We start from the raw sequence: 21,227 nt of genomic DNA, 5'->3' as shown, positions 1-21,227 counted from the left end.
AAAATTTAAGAGATACAGATAGTTCATAAACTATATTTACTGGTAATCACTTCAGATGCAACTGAACTTAAAGTTATCTCAATGGTTTTTTTTTTTTTTTTTTTTTTTGAGACGGAGTCTCGCTCTGTCGCCAGGCTGGAGTGCAGTGGCGCCATGTCGGCTCACTGCAACCTCTGCCTCCCAGGTTCAAGCGATTCTCCTGCATCAAGCCTCCTGGGTAGCTGGGACTACAGGCGTGTGTCACCACGCCCGGCTAATTTTAGTATTTTTTAGTAGAGACGAGGTTTCACCACGCCGGCCAGGATGGTCTCGATCTCCATCTCGTGATCCGCCTGCCTCCGCCTGCTAAAGTGCTGGGATTACAGGCGTGAGCCACCGCACCCGGCCTCAATGGTTTTTTTTTTTCTTTTGTATCCTAAATAGAATCTTTAAACACACGCTACAAACAATAATATCTAGTGTTTGAGACAGCAGTCCAGTCTGTGGTTTCCCAATGCAGCAGTTAATAAAAAAGCAATAATTTTTTTTTTTTCTGAAACTGTTTTGGCCTAAAACACTTTATTCCTCAACCAGTCTCCCTCACAGAAGTAATTATTGGACCATATATTCCCTAAAATCTCTTCCAGCATTAACATTCCACGGTTCTAAGAGTTCAGTGATATATTTTACAACTACTGTAAAATAGATCATTCTTTAATAAAGATACTTGTGTTTAATCTTACAAACCTGTAAAGTGTGAATGACGTTTTAGCATTACACAGTCAACAAAGCACCAAAGGTAAAATAATTATAACACCTTTTGGGAAAAGACAATATTTATTGAGATAGCTTTCATATTCTTTTATATATAATGTCATTTCATTCTGAAAACAACTCTACGAAGCTTTATAATTTATTTTGAAATAAGGAAAAAAAGCCTCAGTAATTTAAGTAGCTTGCCCAAGAATACCATAAGTAGCAGAGCCAGAATTCAAACCCTGGTTTTAACCCCAATCATTAATTACATCCGTACGAATTAAGTAAGATGCTAAACTTACACGATGTACATTTTTGCAAACTGATATAAACTGTTGAGCAAGTAATTTAGATTTTGTTGACCAGAGCAATTACATATGCTTCTCTAATAAAAAATTTGAAATCCATTAATGATGAAATTATTCACATTAATGGAAAACATCAGCGCATTCGGGGACTGACTACCCCAAAAGAAATAGGAAACATCTGCCCTTAGTGCTGTGACATCACACACACATTTCCATGGATGAAGGAAAGACACACTGACTGGCTGGCTGAGCCTATTTTGTTTGGTTAGATCCTACCCTCTCTCCTAAAAACTCCTTTGGGACTCAATTTCAAGCAGGAGGTAATAAATTACAACGGAAATACTAAAAAACAAACTTTCCGGACACCAAAACAAGTTTTATTTTAAAAAGTACAATAAGCGTTAATTCTCCAGAGTAAATGGGTAACAGAGTAGACAGGTGTAATCTTCAGCAAGCACCTTGGCTTCTTCACAATCTCCTTCAGAAAAAACCAATTCAAGAGCTAAGAAGCCAGTAAAGTCAAACCTCGAGAAGGTCCTTTCTCCAGCGAATCAGCGCCCCTGTTCCCCGCCCGCCCGGCTCCGCTGGGTAGGCGACAGCGACCTCCGCACCTTCCCTCCGCCTCGTGTCAGCCAGACTGGGGGTTGGGGGTGGAACTGAGAATGCCTGTTGGCCAAACTCGGGTCACAAAGAGACACGCCTGTACGGCGTGGCGGGGGTGTGCGGGTGACTCACGCCGGGTGCACAGTAGCTCCTACGCCTCGGCGGGCATCTCCCCTCACTTCCCTCAACCCCTCCCACAAACTCTGGGAGGAAAACTGAGACCTGGTCACCCGCCGCCGGACCTTTTAGAAACTCCCACAGCTCCGACTTCCCTCACTGGCCCTCTTCAGACCCCCTCTTAGGTCTTAGCGGCTAACGATGAGCTGTCTCCTTACCTCTCCCTAATCGGTCCCTCTGGAGAGGAAAGGAGAACTTAAGAGTCCAGGCGCGCTCGCCTCCCCAGCAGCCGCGCCCACCGACTGCTCCGCCCCTTCTCCTCCCCCTCCTCCAGGCTCGCGCTCCTGGCCTGGTGAGGAGCCGGAACAGAGGGTGGGAAAGGCGCGCATGCGCATCGAGGGTGGAGTCGCTGAGCACAGAACCGGAAACTTAGAGACAAAGTTCGGAGCCCCGCCCCCGCCGCGCGCTGCTTAGTTGTCTGGCCCCGCCGACCCACGGCCCACGACCCACCGACCCACGAATCGGCCCGGCCGTCGTGTGCAGCATGTCTGGCTCCTCCAGCGTTGCCGCTATGAAGAAAGTGGTTCAACAGCTCCGGCTGGAGGCCGGGCTCAACCGCGTCAAAGTGAGCTGGGGCGGGCGGCCGAGGCGGGAGGAAGGCGGCGGCTGCAGCAGCGGCGGGTGGGATCCGGCGGCCCAGCTGGCGGGGGCGGGCGGGACACGCGCCGGCCCTCGCTTCCCCTGGAGAGGACGCGCGCTTGGTGGCGGCGATCGGGGAGCGGCCAGCTTTAGAGAAGGCGCCGCGTGGGTCTAGGCTGTGTTTTGGAGGGACGATTAGTTCGCCCTTCCGCCCCAGGACTTTCCGAGGAGGGCTGGCCTCTGGGCTGAACCGTGGCCCACATTCCGGTCCTCCTCCCTCTCTTACCTCCCTTGGCCGCCTTGTCGGCTGGTCTCGCCAACAAGCTGCGCCTCCGCGCGCCGTCCGCACCCTTCCTTTCCCACTTCGCCAGCCTGCTGTTTCTCATCGGACAGGGTATTTTCCGACTTTTGATTCAGAGCAGACTTTTCTCCCCCCGTTTTATCTTTCCCAAACCTACTTCCTTTAGTATTAAATTCTTACCTTCAACTTCTCTTGTCCATTGAACACATACTTTTAAGCGAATTATTGCATAACTTAAACTATGGATTAAAGCAGCATTTTTCGAAACGATCCTGGAGTGTGAAGTTCCGGTTAGTGCCCCGTACAACCTCAAACAAAGCGTGCCTTTCATACCTATGGCACAGTTTGCTCGTATTTGACCTTGGGGATATCGACTGGTCCGCATGCCCGAGAAAATGATTATTGTGGGTAATGATTGGTCTTATTTTGGCGTCTGGTTAGTATTGGTCTTGTCTTGGGGTACTTTGGGAGAAAAAGCGTTTTGTCTGTGTTGATAGAACAACTTGACATTCAAGTGCTATTCTAAGTATTTCCTGATATTTACAGTCCTGAATGGATTGGCTTCTTTCTGGTACAATAGGTCAGGCTACATGTGAAACACTTCTGCAGTTAAAAAAAGAAACAAGAATGTAAATCATGTGCCCTGTTAAAAGCAGCCAGTTCCTAAGATGATTTGATTTTATACTCACCAGGCTAGTCTTTACTACTTCCTGAAATGTTTTGTGGAGTGAGAGAGGTAGGGTCTCTAAGCTTTCTTAACTGGAAATGTCAGAGACCTAGCTTACTCAGTTGTGGTCACCTCAGAAGGGAAGGGAAATTCTCATTCGTCTTGTTGTAGGATCCCCCTGAGAGAGGGTCTCCCATTTAGCTTTGTTAACTAGAAATGTGAGGGACCTGCTTACTCAGTTGTGGTCAACTCAGAAGGGAAGAGAAATTCTCATTCGTCTTGGTGTGGGATCCCCCTCACTTAGAGTCCTTGAAGTGCTGTAGACCTCACTGCAATTTGGAATCTATTTCTCTACTCTCCCAATTCTTACCTCATCACAGTGGTTTCTAGTGAGTCTTGGCTGGATTTGGCTCTGAAATTCGAAATCATTTATTTATTAACCATTATATATCATTCAGGTATGCCTTTATCACAGATAGGATGGACCAAGAAAGAAAAAATGGGGCTGGATAGTGAAAGCAATAAATTGTACATAGTCTCCAAAGAAAATGACATGAGGTCCTCAAACTAAAATACTCCAAGAACTTTACCTTGAAAACCCTAGCTGCTACTCCCCTAATCCCCCCAAGCCGATCCTACCTAAATCTTCAGTAGCCTTCTGGTTCTGGTCGGGATCATTAAAGGCACCAGAAATGATTTGGTTTTGGAGTTACTGCCTGATGTTAAGGCTGTAGCAAGAAGGGGAGCATCCCCTTTGGGACTTTTAAATGAGCTTTTCTTTAGACATGTTGCTAAATGTGGTTTAACATTGTGTATCTATTTTATCAATGACTGGGCTAGGTGATTTTTTGTGAGATTTTTAAACTAGTACAATCTTTTAACCTTTATGTTTGAGCACAGTTGATAGAACTTATCATAAGTGCTTCACAAACTGTCATAGGTAGGTCAGGACATTTTTGAGAGTGAAAAGGGGCACTAATAATTAGGCCAGGATTACAGGGTTTCAACCTCTGGATGGTGATTGTTACAGTGCCTTGGGTGCTAGCAGCTTGTTCCAGTTTTAGAGTCTTTGTCTCAGCTTTCCTCACTGTTTGGAATGCTGTTTCTCACTGATGGTTATTTGGTTGGATTTCTTGTCATTGAGATCTCAGCTTCAATGTCACCTCAGACACCTTCCCTTAAGTGGGCACCCGGTCACTATCTAAACGATTACTCATTTTACTACAGAGCACCTTGTCTGTCATTTTCTCTGAACTGTCAGCTCCATAACAACAGGGCTCTCTCTGGCTGTTATGTATTCTCAGTGCCTGTAAGTATATGCAGCACATAGTGGTGCTTGGAACTTGTGAAAGGGAGTTACATTGGACCCCACCTACACTTTAAAAATTAACAGGTACTCTTTATGCTTCCTGCTGGTTAATATGAATGAAAACACTAAACATTGTTACAATATTTGTTGAAAAAGGACACCACTGTTCCCCTACTTTAGCTACACTTCTTTTGGAAGGGAGGGGATGAGGGGTTTAGTCATTTGTAAAATACTTCTTTTACATAGGAGCTATTAAACCTATGGAACTCATTACCCTGGACTGTTGTATAAGCCAGACACACAAATAGATTTGATAAGCGTTTAGATTCATCTTAGGATGATGAATTATTTTATCAGGTTGGAGGTACAGCTGTAATCTGCAGGGGTTCTTGGTATAGAGAGCATTTGTGATGCTATTAATTCCCTAAGGTCACATATCCAGCTGGATGGACTGGACACCTGCTCCCAGCCTCCTTGTGGTAAAGACTGAGAATAAAATAAATGAGTATTTCTCCCACTTCTTAAATCTCAGCTCAAGACTTCAGATATTAGATGCATTTCGGGCATGTTTTATTCATGTTCCACGTCTGAACAGTTCAGTTCATTGTTTTGGTGTTTGTGTACCATCAACTATTTTAATGTTATTAAACTGGACAGTGACAGATTTCTGCCCAGTGTCATGTGACTGAAAGGCTGATAGCAAACTTCAATTTAAGTTTTTCTGAGCAGCCTGCCTTTAAGAAACTATTGACTTAAATATGGTTTAAGTGTTAATATACATATACAGAGCCACCCAAACAGGACTTAAGGAACTTCTATGGCTTTATGGTTATTTTGTTTATATCCTACATCACCTTAGCAGAATATATAGAAATAGTAGATGTCTAAGTGAAAGAATGCATGCCTCTTTTAATTTGTTTTAGTTTAAATGCCAACAGTATAAGGGTCTGATAAATTTGAGGATCAGTATACTGAATGCATTCTTACAGTGTTTGCGTTTCTAAATTATGTGCTATCCCACATTATGTTCATTCACAGTAGCCTTTTTCCAGTTAATACTGCTTTCAAGACAAAATAATAGTTTGCTAGAATGTTACTGCTTTTTGTTGAACCTTTAATTTTTTTTTAAGAAACAAGATGTTAAGTACCCTCAGGTTTGCACTTGAACAGCCTATTATTAATAAGATGTGCTGTGCTTTGCAAAAATAAACATAATTCTACTGTTTGTACTCAGTCATCTGATTCTTCTAGTAACCAAACAAAAGAAAACATACTTTAAATCAGTCTTATTTACAAGCATTGGTTTTAAGTATTAAGAGTTCACTAGGCTGGGTGCGGTGGCTCACACCTGTAATCTCGCACTTTGGGAGGCCAACGCGGGCAGATCACAAGGTCAAGAGATCGAGACCATCCTGGCCAACATGGTGAAACCCCGTCTCTACTACAAATACAAAAAGTAGCTGGGCGTGGTGATGCGTGCCTGTAGTCCCAGCTACTCAGGAAGCTGAGGCAGGAGAATCACTTAAACCCAGGAGGGGGAGGTTGCAGTGAGCCGAGATCGCACCACTGCACTCCAGCCTGGCGACAGAGCGAGACTCCGTCTCAAAAAAAAAAAAAGAGCTCACTATATGACTTAAGTCTTCAATTATTATATAGTATCTTCTTTTGAAGCAAGAGAAGTACTGTTTTATTGGAAGTACAGTATTTCCAAAGATTGAGAAAACCTTCATTAAAATGTTTTCACCATCTGGCGCTTCCCTCCCCTCTTTGTTATGTATAGGTTTCCCAGGCAGCTGCAGACTTGAAACAATTCTGTCTGCAGAATGCTCAACATGACCCTCTGCTGACTGGAGTATCTTCAAGTACAAATCCCTTCAGGCCTCAGAAAGTCTGTTCCTTTTTGTAGTAAAATGAATCTTTCAAAGGTAAGTTTCCTTAAATTAAAACCAAAACCCACATTGTAGGAATAACTAGTCTTCTCTTTCTTTGCAGCACTTAAAAGATCATCCCATGCCCTTTCCTTTGGCCCTCCATTTCCAGTATTTTTCTGTTTTGCAAGGAAAGTAAGGATTCATGAAACTTGCTGACTTAGTAGTCATGAAGGCTAATCGTTTCTATTTTACTATAAGAAGGTTAAATAGAGGATTTAATAACCATAAAGAGGGTATAGGAGAGTTACTACAAAATCCCACTGCTGTAACAAGCCATCTGTCACTTTTTAGAGCATCGGCCTAATGGCATATGCATCTTGGGAGTCCCCAAGTACTAGTTTTCTTTTTGTGTACCTGGCAAATATTTAGACAGTTTTTTAAAAAACTGCATTGTTTATGGGGATAACTTAAAGTACTACCAGCTGATTTGGATTAACTCTTTGATGTTGTTGCTCTAACTAAACCCAGCTGTAGAGCAGTATAGCAAAGACTGGGAATTGGAAATGCAAGAGAAAATCAGATGTAATTGAGTAAGCCAGTGTGGTAAAGGCGTTTGGACTGAGGTAGAACAGGCTTTATGTTTTGTTCTCATTTGTTGGATTAAAGATGAAACATGAAGGAAATGCAGTATATGAGTTCTTGGTGGCAAACAGACAGTGGACTGAATTTCAGAGAATTAAAAACTAGAGACCCTGCTGGCTTTATTAAAGCATGCTTCAGTACATTAATTTGTGCTTTCCAGATCAAATGCCATGTGTACAAATGTATGTTAGTCTAAGAGATGTGACCAAAAACGTTTTGGATCATTTAAAATGTAACTGAAGGGTGCTGCATTTTATAAATTCTTAGTACTTTAGTTAGGGAATGTACTCAATATTGACCTATGAGAGGCAAACTAATAGTACTTTTTAAAAAAAGGTTTTGTATATGGCACACACCCCTTACTAACATTCTGACTCTCCAAAGCCCAGGAAGCTGCTTCCTAAAATACCTTGTTACATAGTTGTGCCCTCCTTAATTAAGCTTTGTAGACCTGGTAGTGTCCAGGAAGTCTGTATAAGTACATGTTTCCAGTAAATACAATGATTGGTTAAGATGTTTTAAGTTTTTTGAAGTACCAGGGGGAAAAAAAGTCCTTTGAAAACAGGTGTCACGTGCACAAAAATGCACATGAAGAAGTAATTCACTTTCATATTTAACTGTTTATTATCATATTCTTTGTTTCTGGTACTATTCATTTAATTCTTCATGGTAGTTTTTGGAAGTTTCATATTTTTATGGTTTATTAATGATTTTTTTTAACCTCAGTTCTTGTATTCACTTTACAGAGTGGTTTATTTTCATTTGAATAAAATACTGGGCAGCTGTTAATAGTTGTATTAGTTTGTTCATAGCAGTCTACAGATAAGTGTTTAAATGAATTGCTCAATTTTAAAAATATGGCTGGGGTAAGAACCCAGAATGTAAAATAATGTCTATTAATCCCAGCAGTATAAGAAAACAGCTTGATGGATATTAAGATTTGAAGCAATTTGGGCTAGGAGAAGAATAATTGGGCATCAAAGCATTGCTTCTCCAGCTTGAATATATGCAAATCACTTTGTTAAAATGCAAATTCAAATTCAGAAGGTCTGAAGTGAGTCCCTACAACTTGCATTTCTTACAACTGCCCACTTACACTGATGCTGATAGTACTAGACCTACATTGAGTGGCATGAATGTAAAGAATCTACATTGGAGTTATGTGTATATAGTTTTATCGCTGGAGTGCAATGGGGCAGTCTCAGCTCACTGCAATCTCTGCTTCCCGGGTTCAAGTGCTCCTGCCTCAGCTTCCTGAGTAACTGGGATTACAGGTGCACACCACCACACCCAGCTGATTTTTGTATTTTTAGTAGAGACAGGGTTTCTCCATGTTGGTCAGGCTGGTCTCAAACTCCTGACTTCAGGTGATCTGCCCGCCTCAGCCTCCCAAAATGCTGGGATTACAGACATGAGCCACTGTGCCCAGCCCTGTATTTCCTTTTAAGAGGAATTTTTTTTTTTTTTTTTTTGAGATTCCAGCTTTTAAAATTTTTCCTTCTTTACACACAACAAAATAGAAGAAATAATACGGGATTAAAAACTTAGTAGAACATGTATACACAAAAAATGCCGATAAGACGACAGGCTTATTGACAGTGAGGAAACACATGTAAAATTAAGGTAGTTTTTGTATGAAACATTTTATGTGTGCCATGAAAATGTTTTAAATAAAAAAATTGAAGGATCAGTATTTGCTTTTTCATTCTGCCTTTTTTAAATGGTGAATTTCTTATTTCATTAAATATTCTTTGTAAACAAGATCTTTAATGGTTGTACTGTGATTGAATTATACTTCCTTGAATATTTAAGTTTCCAAAATTTGAGGTTACAGTGAGGTGAAGATTTTGGTGAACAACTATATATATATACTTCGTACCTCTATTAAATTTCTAGAAGTAAAATTAGTCAAGGAGTGAACATTTAACATTTTTACAATGTTGTACTTGATATCCCCTGCCAATATAATACTTTGGCCTTCCTTCCACTAGAAAGATGAGAATGCTTTTTCCTTGAGCCCTAAGTCTTGTTTATTACTATTTTAGGTGAGATTAAACATTTTCATAGCATTCTGTTAATGCCTCTTAAACATTTTGTTACAAAATATCTCAGATTAACACTTTTGTACCTTTCCATATCAATAATCCTAAAGTTAGTATGCTCATGTTTTAATTTTTTAGTGCACCTTTTTAAATTTAATATTCTTTCATTTTTAAAATTTTTTAGTTTATACTCTTTTAACTGAAATATTTTATGGTTAGAAAACATAACTTATTTTTTAAGGCATAACTTATAGCTTTGTGTTCCATCATATGTAGAAACCTTCGTTTATCCATTCTTTTATGGAGTTATATTTAGGTGTTTCAGTTCTTTGCAGTTAAAATACTAATACAGTCAATATCCTTGTACATGTTTCTCTATTTCTGGGTTTATCTAGGTAACTAGAAGTGTGGTTGCATCTTCTACTTCACTAGATACTGCCAAACTGCCCTGCTAAATACTCCTGCTCATTTTTCTAAGGATGTTTGGATTTTTCTTGATTTGAGAGCTTTATTAACCTTTTTTTATTATATACAGAATGTATTTTGGCAGTAATCTTAGCAAGTTAATCTGTAAGTCTGTTTATAAAACAGGAATGACTTACACATCAGAGTGGTTGTGAAAATTAAGGGAAAGATTTTACTGGTTACTGCACCATGGACATTTCCCATCCTGTTTCTCAGGTTATTCATGAAAAAAATTAAAAACTATATTCTTTGATACTTTACCCTAACTCACCTTTTTTTTCCTATCTTAGGTTTCCCAAACCACTCCTTATGATCCAGTGAATATTCAAGAGAGCTACATTTGAAGCCTGTACAAAAGCTTATCCCTGTAACACATGTGCCATAATATACAAACTTCTACTTTTGTCAGTCCTTAACATCTACCTCTCTGAATTTTCATGAATTTCTGTTTCACAAGGGTAATTGTTTTATATACACTGGCGGCAGCATACAATAAAACTTAGTATGAAAGTTTTATTTTGCATTATTATTGGTATTAAATACATGGTATATTAATCTGTTCTGAACACCTGAAGGGGTTAAGTTTGTACAGTTTGTTCCACCTACTCTTCTTACATGACTTTATGCCATACATCTGGCAAGACTGCTAGGGAATTAAAGGTAAACCGCAAACCTTTATTGTAAGGTCAGGAGGAGGCTGTTAAGTTCTACAGGTTTCCATGCATGAATTACTTATAGGGTTAACTTTGTTTCAGTGCCTGAATGGAGTACTACAGCACCATGTAATGAGGTAAAAAAGAGCTCCCCCTAACCTGGCCACAAAAAACCAAACACCTCAAAATCAGGAGCAAAGATTAGCTTCAGTAATTTGTAACTTTGCTTTAAACCCTGGTAGATCATTTTGCTTTAAATTTTTTACCCTTCTGAAGGCTTAAGAGAATGTTAAAACCTCCAGAAACCTGGCCTCCATTTAAGTTATTAAAACTGTGCCAGACACTGGGAATCCAAGATTAACCTGGTGTAAAAATCAAGGGTTAGCCAATATTTACCAACCATTTTATTCCTCTCATGTGTTCTATGCAAATAGGAAAGTTAATCTGAATCTTGATTCCAACTTAATTATTCAGTTACGCAAAAACAAGATAACTAAATTTAAGAAAAACTAAGCCATCAAAATAACTTTTATTTGTATTTTCTACATAAACACACAGTGGCAATTCATGGCATTTGGTAATCTGTCCAAACGTGAGAGGCTTATGAAATCAACTAATGCCATTTTGAAGAGAGTATTCTGTCAAAAATAAATTACCCAAGTTCAAGATAGGCCTGTTCAGCAAAATCCAATATTATTCTCTCAGTATTTTATAAATGGAATTTTCTTCTACTTGTATCCATTTCCCGGGGCTGAAAGTGGAAAGTGGGGGAGTGGAAGAAGAAAAGAAAACAAAAATATAATTAACAATTCAGGTAAAATAGTAAAAGTTAACGTCCCTAGAACTTTATAGGTAACGCACTGAAAAACTGGGTTTGTGTGAGACCCTGAATAGTCAGTCTTCGGTCTAATATAAAAGATGTTGGCAGTTACTTTGTGTGTGTGTGTGTGATTTTAAAATAAAATGTTACTAAGTGAAGTACTGCTTATACTAGATAGAAAAGGATGTTTTAGACCACGTGCGGTGGCTTACACCTGTAATCCCAGCACTTTGGGAGGCTGAGGCGGGCGGATCAGGAGATCAAGACCATCCTGGCTAACACGGTGAAACCGTCTCTACTAAAAATACAAAAAATTAGCCAGTGTGGTGGTGCACGCTTGTAATCCCAGCTACTCGGGAGGCTGAGGCAGGAGAATAGCTTGAACCCTGGAGGCAGAGGTTGCAGTGAGCAGAGATGGTGCCCCTGCACTCCAGCCTGGGCAACAGAGCTGAGACTCCATCTCAAAACAAAAACAAAAACAAAAAAAGGATGTTTTAAAACATTGAAAGTTTTCATTGTTTTCATTTATGATTTAAGATGATGATCTCCAAACGTCTAAGAAAACTATCAGTAGTTCTCAAGAAACATGTAATAGAGTCACATATAACACAGGCTTATAAGCAGATTGCTGCTGGGCCCCACCCCCTAAGTTGCTGATCCAATAGGTCTGCGGGCCAAAGAATTTTCATTCCTAACAGGTTCGTAGGTAATGGTGTTGGTACCACTTTGAGAACCACTGATGTTTATACTTCAGATGAACCACGGTTAATCATCAAACCCAGATATTGTAGCTTTTTTTCTTTTCAGGGGTATATGTGCAGGATGTGCAGGTTTGTTACATAGCTAAACATGTGCCATAGTGGTTTGCTGCACAGATCATTTTCATCACCTAGGTATTAAGCCCAGCATCCATTAGCTATTCCTGATGCTCTCTCTCCTCCCACCCTCTTATCTCATACTTTAAAAATAACTTAGTTTTTTAAAACAATAAGCACATACCTTATGGACCCATTCATACTCTCCATATTTAGAATCAAAGGTTCCTTTCTGAAGAGACCTTAATTTTATGGTAAAACGTGGTCCAAGTTCCTGAATTCCCACTTTCTTTTCACTCCTGAATATGTATCTTCAAAGAGAAAAAGAGTTAAATTAATCTGAATGAGCTATTGTTTAACATTATTACAGGGTTCAAAAGATAATTCATTTTATCTTGTATGATACTTGCTACAATATATTGGAAAATTAGTTCATGTTGAAAATATATTTCATGATTGAAGTCAAAGTTCAACAAGTTTACCTTCCTCACCTGTGAAATCTGAAGAATATATAATCCCGTTGATTGTGGAATGTGGCAACCTGCCTTCCAATAAATTGAGGATTATGAGGGAAAAGAGATGCAAACATACGTCCAATTGAATGACCCAGCCGTGTTGTAAAATTATTCAGAATTATTTCAGGTATGTGTTCTGTGGGGTCCTTGCCTCTTCTCTAGAAAATAATGAAAATAAATATCACCATGAGCTAAGCTAATTGGCAATACCTCCCAATGCAATTTCAAATATCAAAATTTACATGACAAATTTGCAAAATTTATCGTTTTTTAGTGACAAACTACCACAGATGGCTTACCAAACCCATGAAATAAGACGTATCTAAAATTATTTTAATATGCAGTGAATGCAACAACAAAAAATATCCTATTAGAAAATCAACGTGCTTCATAGTAATGAAGACTATTGCCTGCTGGCTGTAACTTAACCACAGTCTCCCAGGAAAACTGATAGATAAAAACTGCTGTAATCGGGAGAAAAAATGCCATTATTAAAATAAATTAGAGCTATTAAGATACAGCATCTACTAATCAAATACTGTGGAGAGATCAATGCCAATCAAGGAATGTATAAAACTTACCTTAATTTCTTTACGAAGACGAACACTGCTCATTTTGAAATGAGCAGTTGGGCCATTTGGCAAGTGACTCAAAATAAGTCCATCTGTTCATAAAAGTTAAGAGAAACACATTGAACTTAAGAGAAACACATTGAACTCTGTAATCTCAACCTAATTGTTTAAATAACTGGTCCTCTACATCCAAAGGTCCCTAAAATCTGTACCCAAGTGAACAGGCAGATGTACGTATTCCTCTGAAGTGACATTTTCCTACCATATCAAAAGCTCAAAATCAGTCAAAATCTTCCAAGAAAATAGACTATGGTAGTCCTTTTTTTCTCTTTTTACAATATAATAGTTAATCATCACCCTCAATAGGTTATGTTAAGGTACCCTAAAGTAGCTCAAAAAAAGCTCTTTAACTGACCACTACTCTTAGGAGTAAAATAGGATGGGATTCTACAATCATGTAACACTGCAAATACAGTGTTTTACCTCCATGTTCTGAAGATGTATAACCCCAAAATGTCACTTTTACACATTTGTATGGTCAGAATATGCTGTCAACTTTGAATAACATCCCAAGAGACCAGACTCCTAAACTTTCCTCTATGAAATTAAGGTTATTAGTATTTTGCAAGAGATCAGCCCTTACTTAGGATTACTGTACCACAAATTATAATCAACTAACCAATTAATAGCCATTCACTGACTGTCATTTCCCATAAATTGAGAATTATGCTAGACACGCTAAACTACAAATGAAATGTAAGATCACCTACCTACAACCAGCAGGACTAGCAGCCCAAGGACTCTAGAAGTTCTGGGTGCTGCAAACTAAGGTTGCTACCTATATAATGTTCTTCAAGTTTTTGTGGCACAACCTGACCTTCACTTGAAACACCTTTACTTTTCATGAGTAATTCTTGGCTATTGCTTAATGGCATTACAAGCAGGCATATTAATGGCAATGGACAGGGCTTTCACTTTGTATTACGCTTTTCTAGTTTAGAAGAAATTTTCAAACACATTTCATCTGATTTAACAACTTAAATAGGCCAGAATCAGATGGTTTCAAGTCTATCTGCATATAATATGTATCTTTCTAAGCAGATGTTGCCATCTTTTTACAATGGCATCAACACTCATTCCTCCAGATTAGAAGCTATGGTATCTTCAACTTCTCCCTCTCCCACCAAATCTTAACTGCTTTAACCTTCAGAACTTCCTCACTTAGCATCCTCTTTACCCTTACTGTCGTAGTGAGGTCCTCGAGATTTTCCACCTAGATTATTAAAGTAGTATTGTGGTTGGTCTGACCTTTTTCCTCACCATCTCAAGTACATCTCCTAATGCAGATTGTAAAATCAAGTCTGGACTTAGGCCTTGGTTCTGTAAGTAACCAGCTATGGGACTTAGCTGTTTCATTATATCTATACCATAGTTTCTCATGTGCTAAGTGAAAAACAAACTAGATACCTTCACAGTCTTGACAGCTGTAGCTAATTTCATACTACTCTCATCACAGACTCATCTACAGAAAGAAGACATTGGTATGAGATTCATAATGTGGCCACAAATTACCTTTTCAACCTATTTACCCTATGCCCACACCAAGCTGTTTCCTAACTGGTAGGCACTCGCAGTCTTATGTACTATATATGTTAATCCTAGCATGCATTTTTTGCTTCTGCTAATTTGAATACCTGCAACATTTTACTCATCTATTATGGTCTACTTCAAATGTCACCTTTTTATGCAGTCAGAATTAAGATCTAAATCTTCTCAGTTCTTACTGCTACCACAGCATTCATCACTTATTTGAGTTACAGTCAGGAAAACACCTTTCTTCCCAACTAATCTGCTAACAGTTAGGGATGGGAATTTTTTTCTCTTTTTTGAGACAGTCTCACTCTGCAGTCCAGGCTGAAGTGCAATGGCACGACCATGGGTCACTGCAGCCTCAACCTCTCCGGCTCAAGCAATCTTCCCACCTCAGCCTCCCGAGTAAATGGGACTACAGGCATGCCATCATGCCCATCTAATTTTTGTAGAGACAAGGTTTTGTCATCTTGCCCAGGCTGGTCTCAAGCGATACACCTGCCTTAACCTCCCAAAGTGCTGAGACTGCAGGCAGATTTTTCAGCAAACGTTTGAATTCTATCATTTTAAAAGATTCACCACAGGTTAAACTTCATGAAATACAGCCAAAAGTATTTATTAAGGGGTCTAGGAAATATAAGTCATTTTTTCCAACCCCCAAATCAAGGCTTAAATCCTTTCTAGAACATTCCCACTAAATTGTGGTCTGTGTCAAAAGCAAAGTACAAAATCCAAACTTACCAGTTTCTAAATAACTTCTTTTCCTGTGTACTTGCATTGTACAAGAGGCTTTATTTACATTACTGCTAATCCCTAACACAAATCACACAAAACAGGAGTCATCATGCCTATTTCAGTAATGAGGAAAAGAGGCTGAAGAGGGTCAAGTAAATTAGCCTAAGTAAATCAGACCAAGGCAACTGCACATCTCAACTAGGGTGGGACTGCACCTAGCTTAAGCCCTTGGCTGACAGCTGCTCACATTTGGAAATGTACAGAGGCATTTTGTTTGTCAGGATGACTGAGGTGTTACTGGTATTTAGAATCCAAAGGCCAGGAATGCAAACCATCTTACAAGCTGCCAAGAGTGTAGCACAAATAATTACCCTACCTCAAATGCCAGTAGTTCCCCATTTAGAAATAATGAATACAGGATGTAGGTCTGTAAAGATAAAGTTTACATGCTTCTCACTATACCACATGTTTACTAAAATGACTACCACATGGCACTACCAGACACCATGCTTTATAAACATAATACATTTAATGTGATCTTTGTGGGAACTCTAAAGATAGTTATTATTTCCTACATTTAAAAAATGAGGAAATTGAGTGGCTAAGAAACTTGACTAAAATCACAAAACTAGCAAATAATGCAATCTGTATTTGATAAAACAGCTGCCCTGACTCAAAGCCACTAGTAGGTTTCTACAGTTTAGACAGCTGATGTTCTATTTTAGAATAAGTCAAAAAAGTATATCCCTTTACTTCCACCATTCAGCACTACTCTTTCATACAGTAGCCCCTCCAATGTCTTTAGAAAGATGCCATGTTCCTAGAATCTACTTTCCCACAGGCTAAATACTGTTTTTTCAACTTTTCCGCCATGTGTCATCATTAGGAGTTGTGATTTTTATTCCTGAACCCATGCTAAGTCTCCAGGAATCACCACTATATTTTTTTTTGACAGTCTTGCCCTGTCACCCAGGCTGGAGTGCAGTGGGCACCATCTCGGCTCATGGCAACCTTTGCCTCCCGGGTTCAAGTAATTCTAGTGCCTCAGCCTCCCAAGTAGCTAGGATTACTGGCATGTGCCACCACACCCAGCTAATTTTCGTATTTTTAGTAGAGATGCGATTTTGCCATGTTGGCCAGGCTGGTCTCAAACTCCTGACCTCAAGCAATCTGCTGGCCTAGGCCTCCCAAAGTGCTGGGACTACAGGTGTGAGCCACCACATCCAGCCAGAAAATGTAAACTTTTTAAAGGCAATAGATGATATAGGTGAAATCTGTGTGACTATGTAAAACACCCTGGCTAAAATAAGGATAGAACATTTATTGAATTGATGAATGCTTGCTTCTTAGCAGGGTTACTAGCGGCCTCAAAGTGATGACAGTTGTTTTTTAACTGCCAAAATAAAAGAGGAAAACAGACCTTACCACTTTGTGGAGGCAGTTTAAAAAAAGAAAAAGAGGTAGCAACTACCTTAAAAACAAATTTTTTCTGGAGTAGTTAAGTATTCAAGAGATTTCAGATACTTTGATACATTAATCTGGTAAACCAAACTACAATATGGCCAACAAAACACATTACAAAGCTTGTTATAGTTTATTTTAGTTTCTGGAAAGCTACTAGAACAAGTGGATAAAGTAAGTTATATTGAAAACAATAAAAATCATAAAAGTTAGATTTTTAAAAAACAGCCTTTTAAGTCCCTAATTTAAAAACAACAGTGTTCACTGATATTAGAAATAAAATGTTATTCTGGCACCACAGAAAGTCTTGTCCCTATTTTTTTTTTTTGTAAATTCTTTATAATTTTATTTTAATGAAATTAAAAATCATAAAGATGACTCATTCAATTGGTCATCTTTAAAGCTACTGAACTCACAGCCATCATTCAATAAATAAATAAAACAATAGCAACAATAACAACAAACCTACATATCCTTTATGAAGTCTCTTATCTCAATAGGAAGAAATACCTTGGGTTCAGGTGACACATTCATCTCAGATCTGAGACTCACAGAAAAATTTAGACGAACAAACACATAACATGGGCCCAAGTCTCTACCTCAAAAACTTAATCCTGTGACACCACCTCTGGCAACATAAAATCTAGCCATAACAAACCATATGCAGATCTCCAACTAGGTCAGCCCTTTCCTCCCTCTCTTTCCAAATGGTTGTCCCTCTGCACTGAGCGCTTTTCTCTGCCTCATTCCCCTGCTTCACCCTCATCCATCTAGATCCAGCTTCAGCATCTATTTCTACAGGAAGTCCTTCCTCCCAGGGCAGACTTTGTACCAATCACAGGGTCCCCACTCTATCCTGCATTTCTCTGTTTAACTGTACCATCCACACTATATTTTCTCAGTTTACATATCCATTTACTCCACCTATGAATTTCCTGAAGGTTGTCTCTTGTTTTATCTCTGCATCTTTTACTAAGGGTTAAAATAATCTCTTGGCTGTAGCATGTGCCTGATAAATGGTGAATACAAAGGAAAAATCAGTTTATAGATTCTTGGAAAGAGATATAATTTTCTGATAAAAAAATTATTTTCTGAAAGTTATAGGCAATATTTCCTTATTCTTTTAAATATATTTTAAGGGGTTGAGGGAGAGGACAGGAAAACCTCCTTTAAAAAAAAAAGGATACTTGGGGTTTTACGATCTTCATTAATAACAATCAGGTCTGTGAACTCTCTTGCGATGCACTGAGGAATAATTTTTTTCAGAGCCAGTCCTCTTCTGTAATAAACATGTGAGTTTGGTATAACCGTGGAGAGCTGTTCACAGAGTCGTACTGTTCTCTGCAAAACAAAATAACAAAATTTTGAATAGTTTTGAAAAGAATAAAAATCTTATGTGGTACATAAGGAAAGAAATAATGATTATTATGATTAATAGAAAGCAACACTGAGGAAAGCATGAAACTGGAACAGAGTGTCTCCTCTTTTATCAAAGGCTGATCATCCTAAAGCAGTGGTTCTCAATTAGGGGCAATTCTGCTCCATCAGGGGACGCATTTGGCAATATCTGGAGACATTTTTGATGGTTATGACTGGTGGTAGTGGCAGTGGTGTGTGGTTGCTACTGGCACCTAATGCATAGAGGCCAGGGAAGCTGGTAAACATCCTGTAATGAACAGGATGGCTCACGATAACAAAGAATTCTCCAGCTAAAATGCTAACAACGCTGAGGTTGAGAAATCCTATCCTGAAGAATCGTATTTAGTAAACCTACATCATATCACCACTGCTACGTTTTATTTACTTATTCACAGGCATTCTTTAAGGTGGTTAACTAAAGGTTTAACTCTTCTGAACAGAGTACTTTAAATAGAACTAATAAGAAAATTAAGAATTCAAGAACTAAATTAATCAATGTGTTTACCCCATGAGGTCTATCTGATGTTGTGATGAGAATCTTGGGAGAAGTCTGTTTGTTGAAGTAAGAAGCAAATTCATCTGTAGATTCATCATAAGCAACCTGAGAACAGAGAAGAAGGATAATTTTACATCAAACAAATACTCTACTGGACCAGAATTCTAAAAGTAGCTTCAGCAGGACTGCTGAACACTGAGTACCTAGCTGATAAGGGATTTAAAGACAGACCAGGAAGGACTGACATTAATGGACACAGGAAGAGGATGGAGTGGATTTCTCCTGTGTAAAATACAAGTATAAAACTGAATAAAATTGTCAGAAATCACTTCAGGGCAGAAAATGAGATATGTTTACTCTTGAACTACTTTCATTTCCATCATCAACTTGGTTGGTGAAAATAATCACAGGGAAAAAAAAAAAAAAAAAAAAAACAAGCAAAAAAACTAATGAAATTACAAGAAGACAAATCTTCCATTAAGAGACACTCAGATTTAAACAATAATGAGAGTAGTACCTTTTAAAATTTGTGGAATATACCCAAGTGGTACTCTGAAAGTCTTATGGCTATACCTGCTCACATTAGAAAAAATACATATTGAGCAAATCAATAAATACAGAATCAACTCAAAGGAAGCAGAAGAAAGTAATAAAGATAAAAGGAGATATAAATGAATCAGAAAACAAAGATTCAATAGGATCAAAGAAGAAAGTACTTAGAAAAGACTAAGAGAATAGATATCTTGGTAAAAACTGATTTAAAAAAGAAAAAGCCAAAATAAAATAATATGAGGAATGAAAAGTGGACATTACTGTAGTCTGACTCACGAACATAGATATAATTAATTCTAAGCAAAAAATAAACCCAATTTAATTATGATGCTTAATGCAATAAAAGAGAAGAGCCACATAATCACCTCAATATTTGCAAAGAAAACATCTAATAACATTCTACATTCATTCATGATAAACAAGACAAAAAATAGCCTAAGAATAAATAAAATTTACTTAACCTTTAACTCTTAATAATCTATCTTTAGTGACACAAATATTAATGATGATGCATTGGAAGTATTCTTTTGAAAATCAGGAATGTGGCAAAGATGGCACTATTGATTTTTCTATTTATTTGACATTAAGCTAGAAGTTCTAGAAGGCACAAAAGTGGGAGAAAACAGGTCAAAATAAGAAAACTGTCATTTGCAGAAATGATTATCTAAAACAGAAAATGAAAACAATATCCCAACAAATTAGAAATGAATTTAGGTAGGCTACTGGTTAGAAGATCACTACTCAAAATCCACTGTATTTTATAAATTGGCAACCAAAACAATTTTCAAAGACATGCAGTTTACACCAACAAAAACTGTAAGATACCCAGGAATAGCTCTAGGAAGATTTATGGGTCAACTTGCATGAAGAGAACTATGAAATTCATGAAATACGTTTCACTATTCAAAGAAGACTTAAGAAATATATATTATATATATACATATGTATCCCCAATTTGGAGGATATATGTATCCCCAAATTGATCTGATTTTTGTGCCATTTATAATTTATATGGAGGAGCAAAGGCCTAGCTAAAGCCAAAACACATCTGAAGAGAGGGGATTTAGGGGCAGGAGTGAAAGCAGCATCTTGCCCTTACAGATATTAAGACTTATTATGAAGCTAATTAAGAAAGTAATGATGCAGTGACAAACTGGCCAAGCAAATAGCCCAGAAAATGACCAAGCATATATAGATATTTGATGTATAACTTGGCATTACAATTCATTGTGGGGAAAGGCTGCACTACTTCAAAAATGGTATTGGATAAACTGTATGTATGTGTGTATATATATATATACACACATACACACACACATATATGCTGCACAAAAGGACAGGCTGGGGTGAAAGACAGCAAGGAAAGTAACTGGTTTCCATTCTCACACCAAACAGAAAACAATTCCTAACAATTAAGTAAATAAACATGAGAGACAACTCTTTATTTTAGAAAGAAAGAAAAAGTAACTTAGGATCACAGGAAAGAGAACAGTTTCTTAAATATGACATAAAAAGCTTTAAATGCTAAAAATTTCAAAATTCAACTATATCAAGAACTTCTGGTCGTCGTCCTCAAAAGACACCATAGAAAATAAAAGAGAATCCATGAATTGGAAGATGCCTTTAATACGTATAAAGGATTGGTATCCAAATAGAGAAGTTCCACAAATGATCAAAATACACTACATGATAGAAAACTGGGCAAAAGACATGTTTTATCTCTAAAGAAAACAACTTATATTAAACAATGCTCAACTATCACAAGAACAGAAAACCAAACACCGCATGTTCTCACTCATAGGTGGGAACTGAACAATGAGATCACTTGGACTCGGGAAGGGGAACATCACACACCGGGGCCTATGACGGGGAGTGGGGAGGGGGGAGGGATTGCATTGGG

The 21,227-nt window shown here is 38.3% G+C and overlaps 3 protein-coding genes across 6 annotated transcripts in view; 1 reads left to right on the top strand and 2 right to left on the bottom strand.

Annotated features, from left to right (window-relative positions):
• SPATA1 (spermatogenesis associated 1) overlaps window positions 1–2,101 on the bottom strand; it is a 59,908-nt gene extending 57,807 nt beyond the window's left edge. For all 4 annotated transcript variants that reach the window (XM_017869119.1, XM_017869120.1, XM_017869118.1 and 1 more), the window contains exon 1: window positions 1,982–2,101. The gene's annotated coding sequence lies outside the window, so the exon portion shown is untranslated. The remainder of the gene's footprint in view (window positions 1–1,981) is intronic.
• On the top strand, window positions 1,824–10,215 carry GNG5 (G protein subunit gamma 5). Its single transcript, XM_017869125.1, has 3 exons — window positions 1,824–2,388; window positions 6,460–6,604; window positions 9,990–10,215. Exons 1-2 carry the CDS (start codon window positions 2,308–2,310, stop codon window positions 6,583–6,585), a joined length of 207 nt encoding a protein of 68 aa, XP_017724614.1. The 5' UTR covers window positions 1,824–2,307; the 3' UTR covers window positions 6,586–6,604; window positions 9,990–10,215.
• Window positions 10,216–10,743: 528 nt separating this feature from the next.
• RPF1 (ribosome production factor 1 homolog) overlaps window positions 10,744–21,227 on the bottom strand; it is a 22,229-nt gene continuing 11,745 nt past the window's right edge. Inside the window, exons 4-9 of the mRNA XM_017869124.1 lie at window positions 18,785–18,880; window positions 18,048–18,201; window positions 13,084–13,166; window positions 12,479–12,660; window positions 12,172–12,298; window positions 10,744–11,103 (exon numbers count right to left, since the gene is read on the bottom strand). Coding sequence (XP_017724613.1) covers window positions 11,062–11,103; window positions 12,172–12,298; window positions 12,479–12,660; window positions 13,084–13,166; window positions 18,048–18,201; window positions 18,785–18,880 — 684 coding nt within the window. The 3' untranslated portion in view covers window positions 10,744–11,061. The remainder of the gene's footprint in view (window positions 11,104–12,171; window positions 12,299–12,478; window positions 12,661–13,083; window positions 13,167–18,047; window positions 18,202–18,784; window positions 18,881–21,227) is intronic.

The sequence above is a fragment of the Rhinopithecus bieti genome, unplaced genomic scaffold (genome assembly GCF_001698545.2).
Source record: "Rhinopithecus bieti isolate Rb0 unplaced genomic scaffold, ASM169854v2 scaffold_4600, whole genome shotgun sequence".
NCBI lineage: Eukaryota > Metazoa > Chordata > Mammalia > Primates > Cercopithecidae > Rhinopithecus > Rhinopithecus bieti.
The sequence above is the reverse complement of the archived record's forward strand: the minus strand, read 5'-3'. Positions and strand labels throughout refer to the sequence as shown.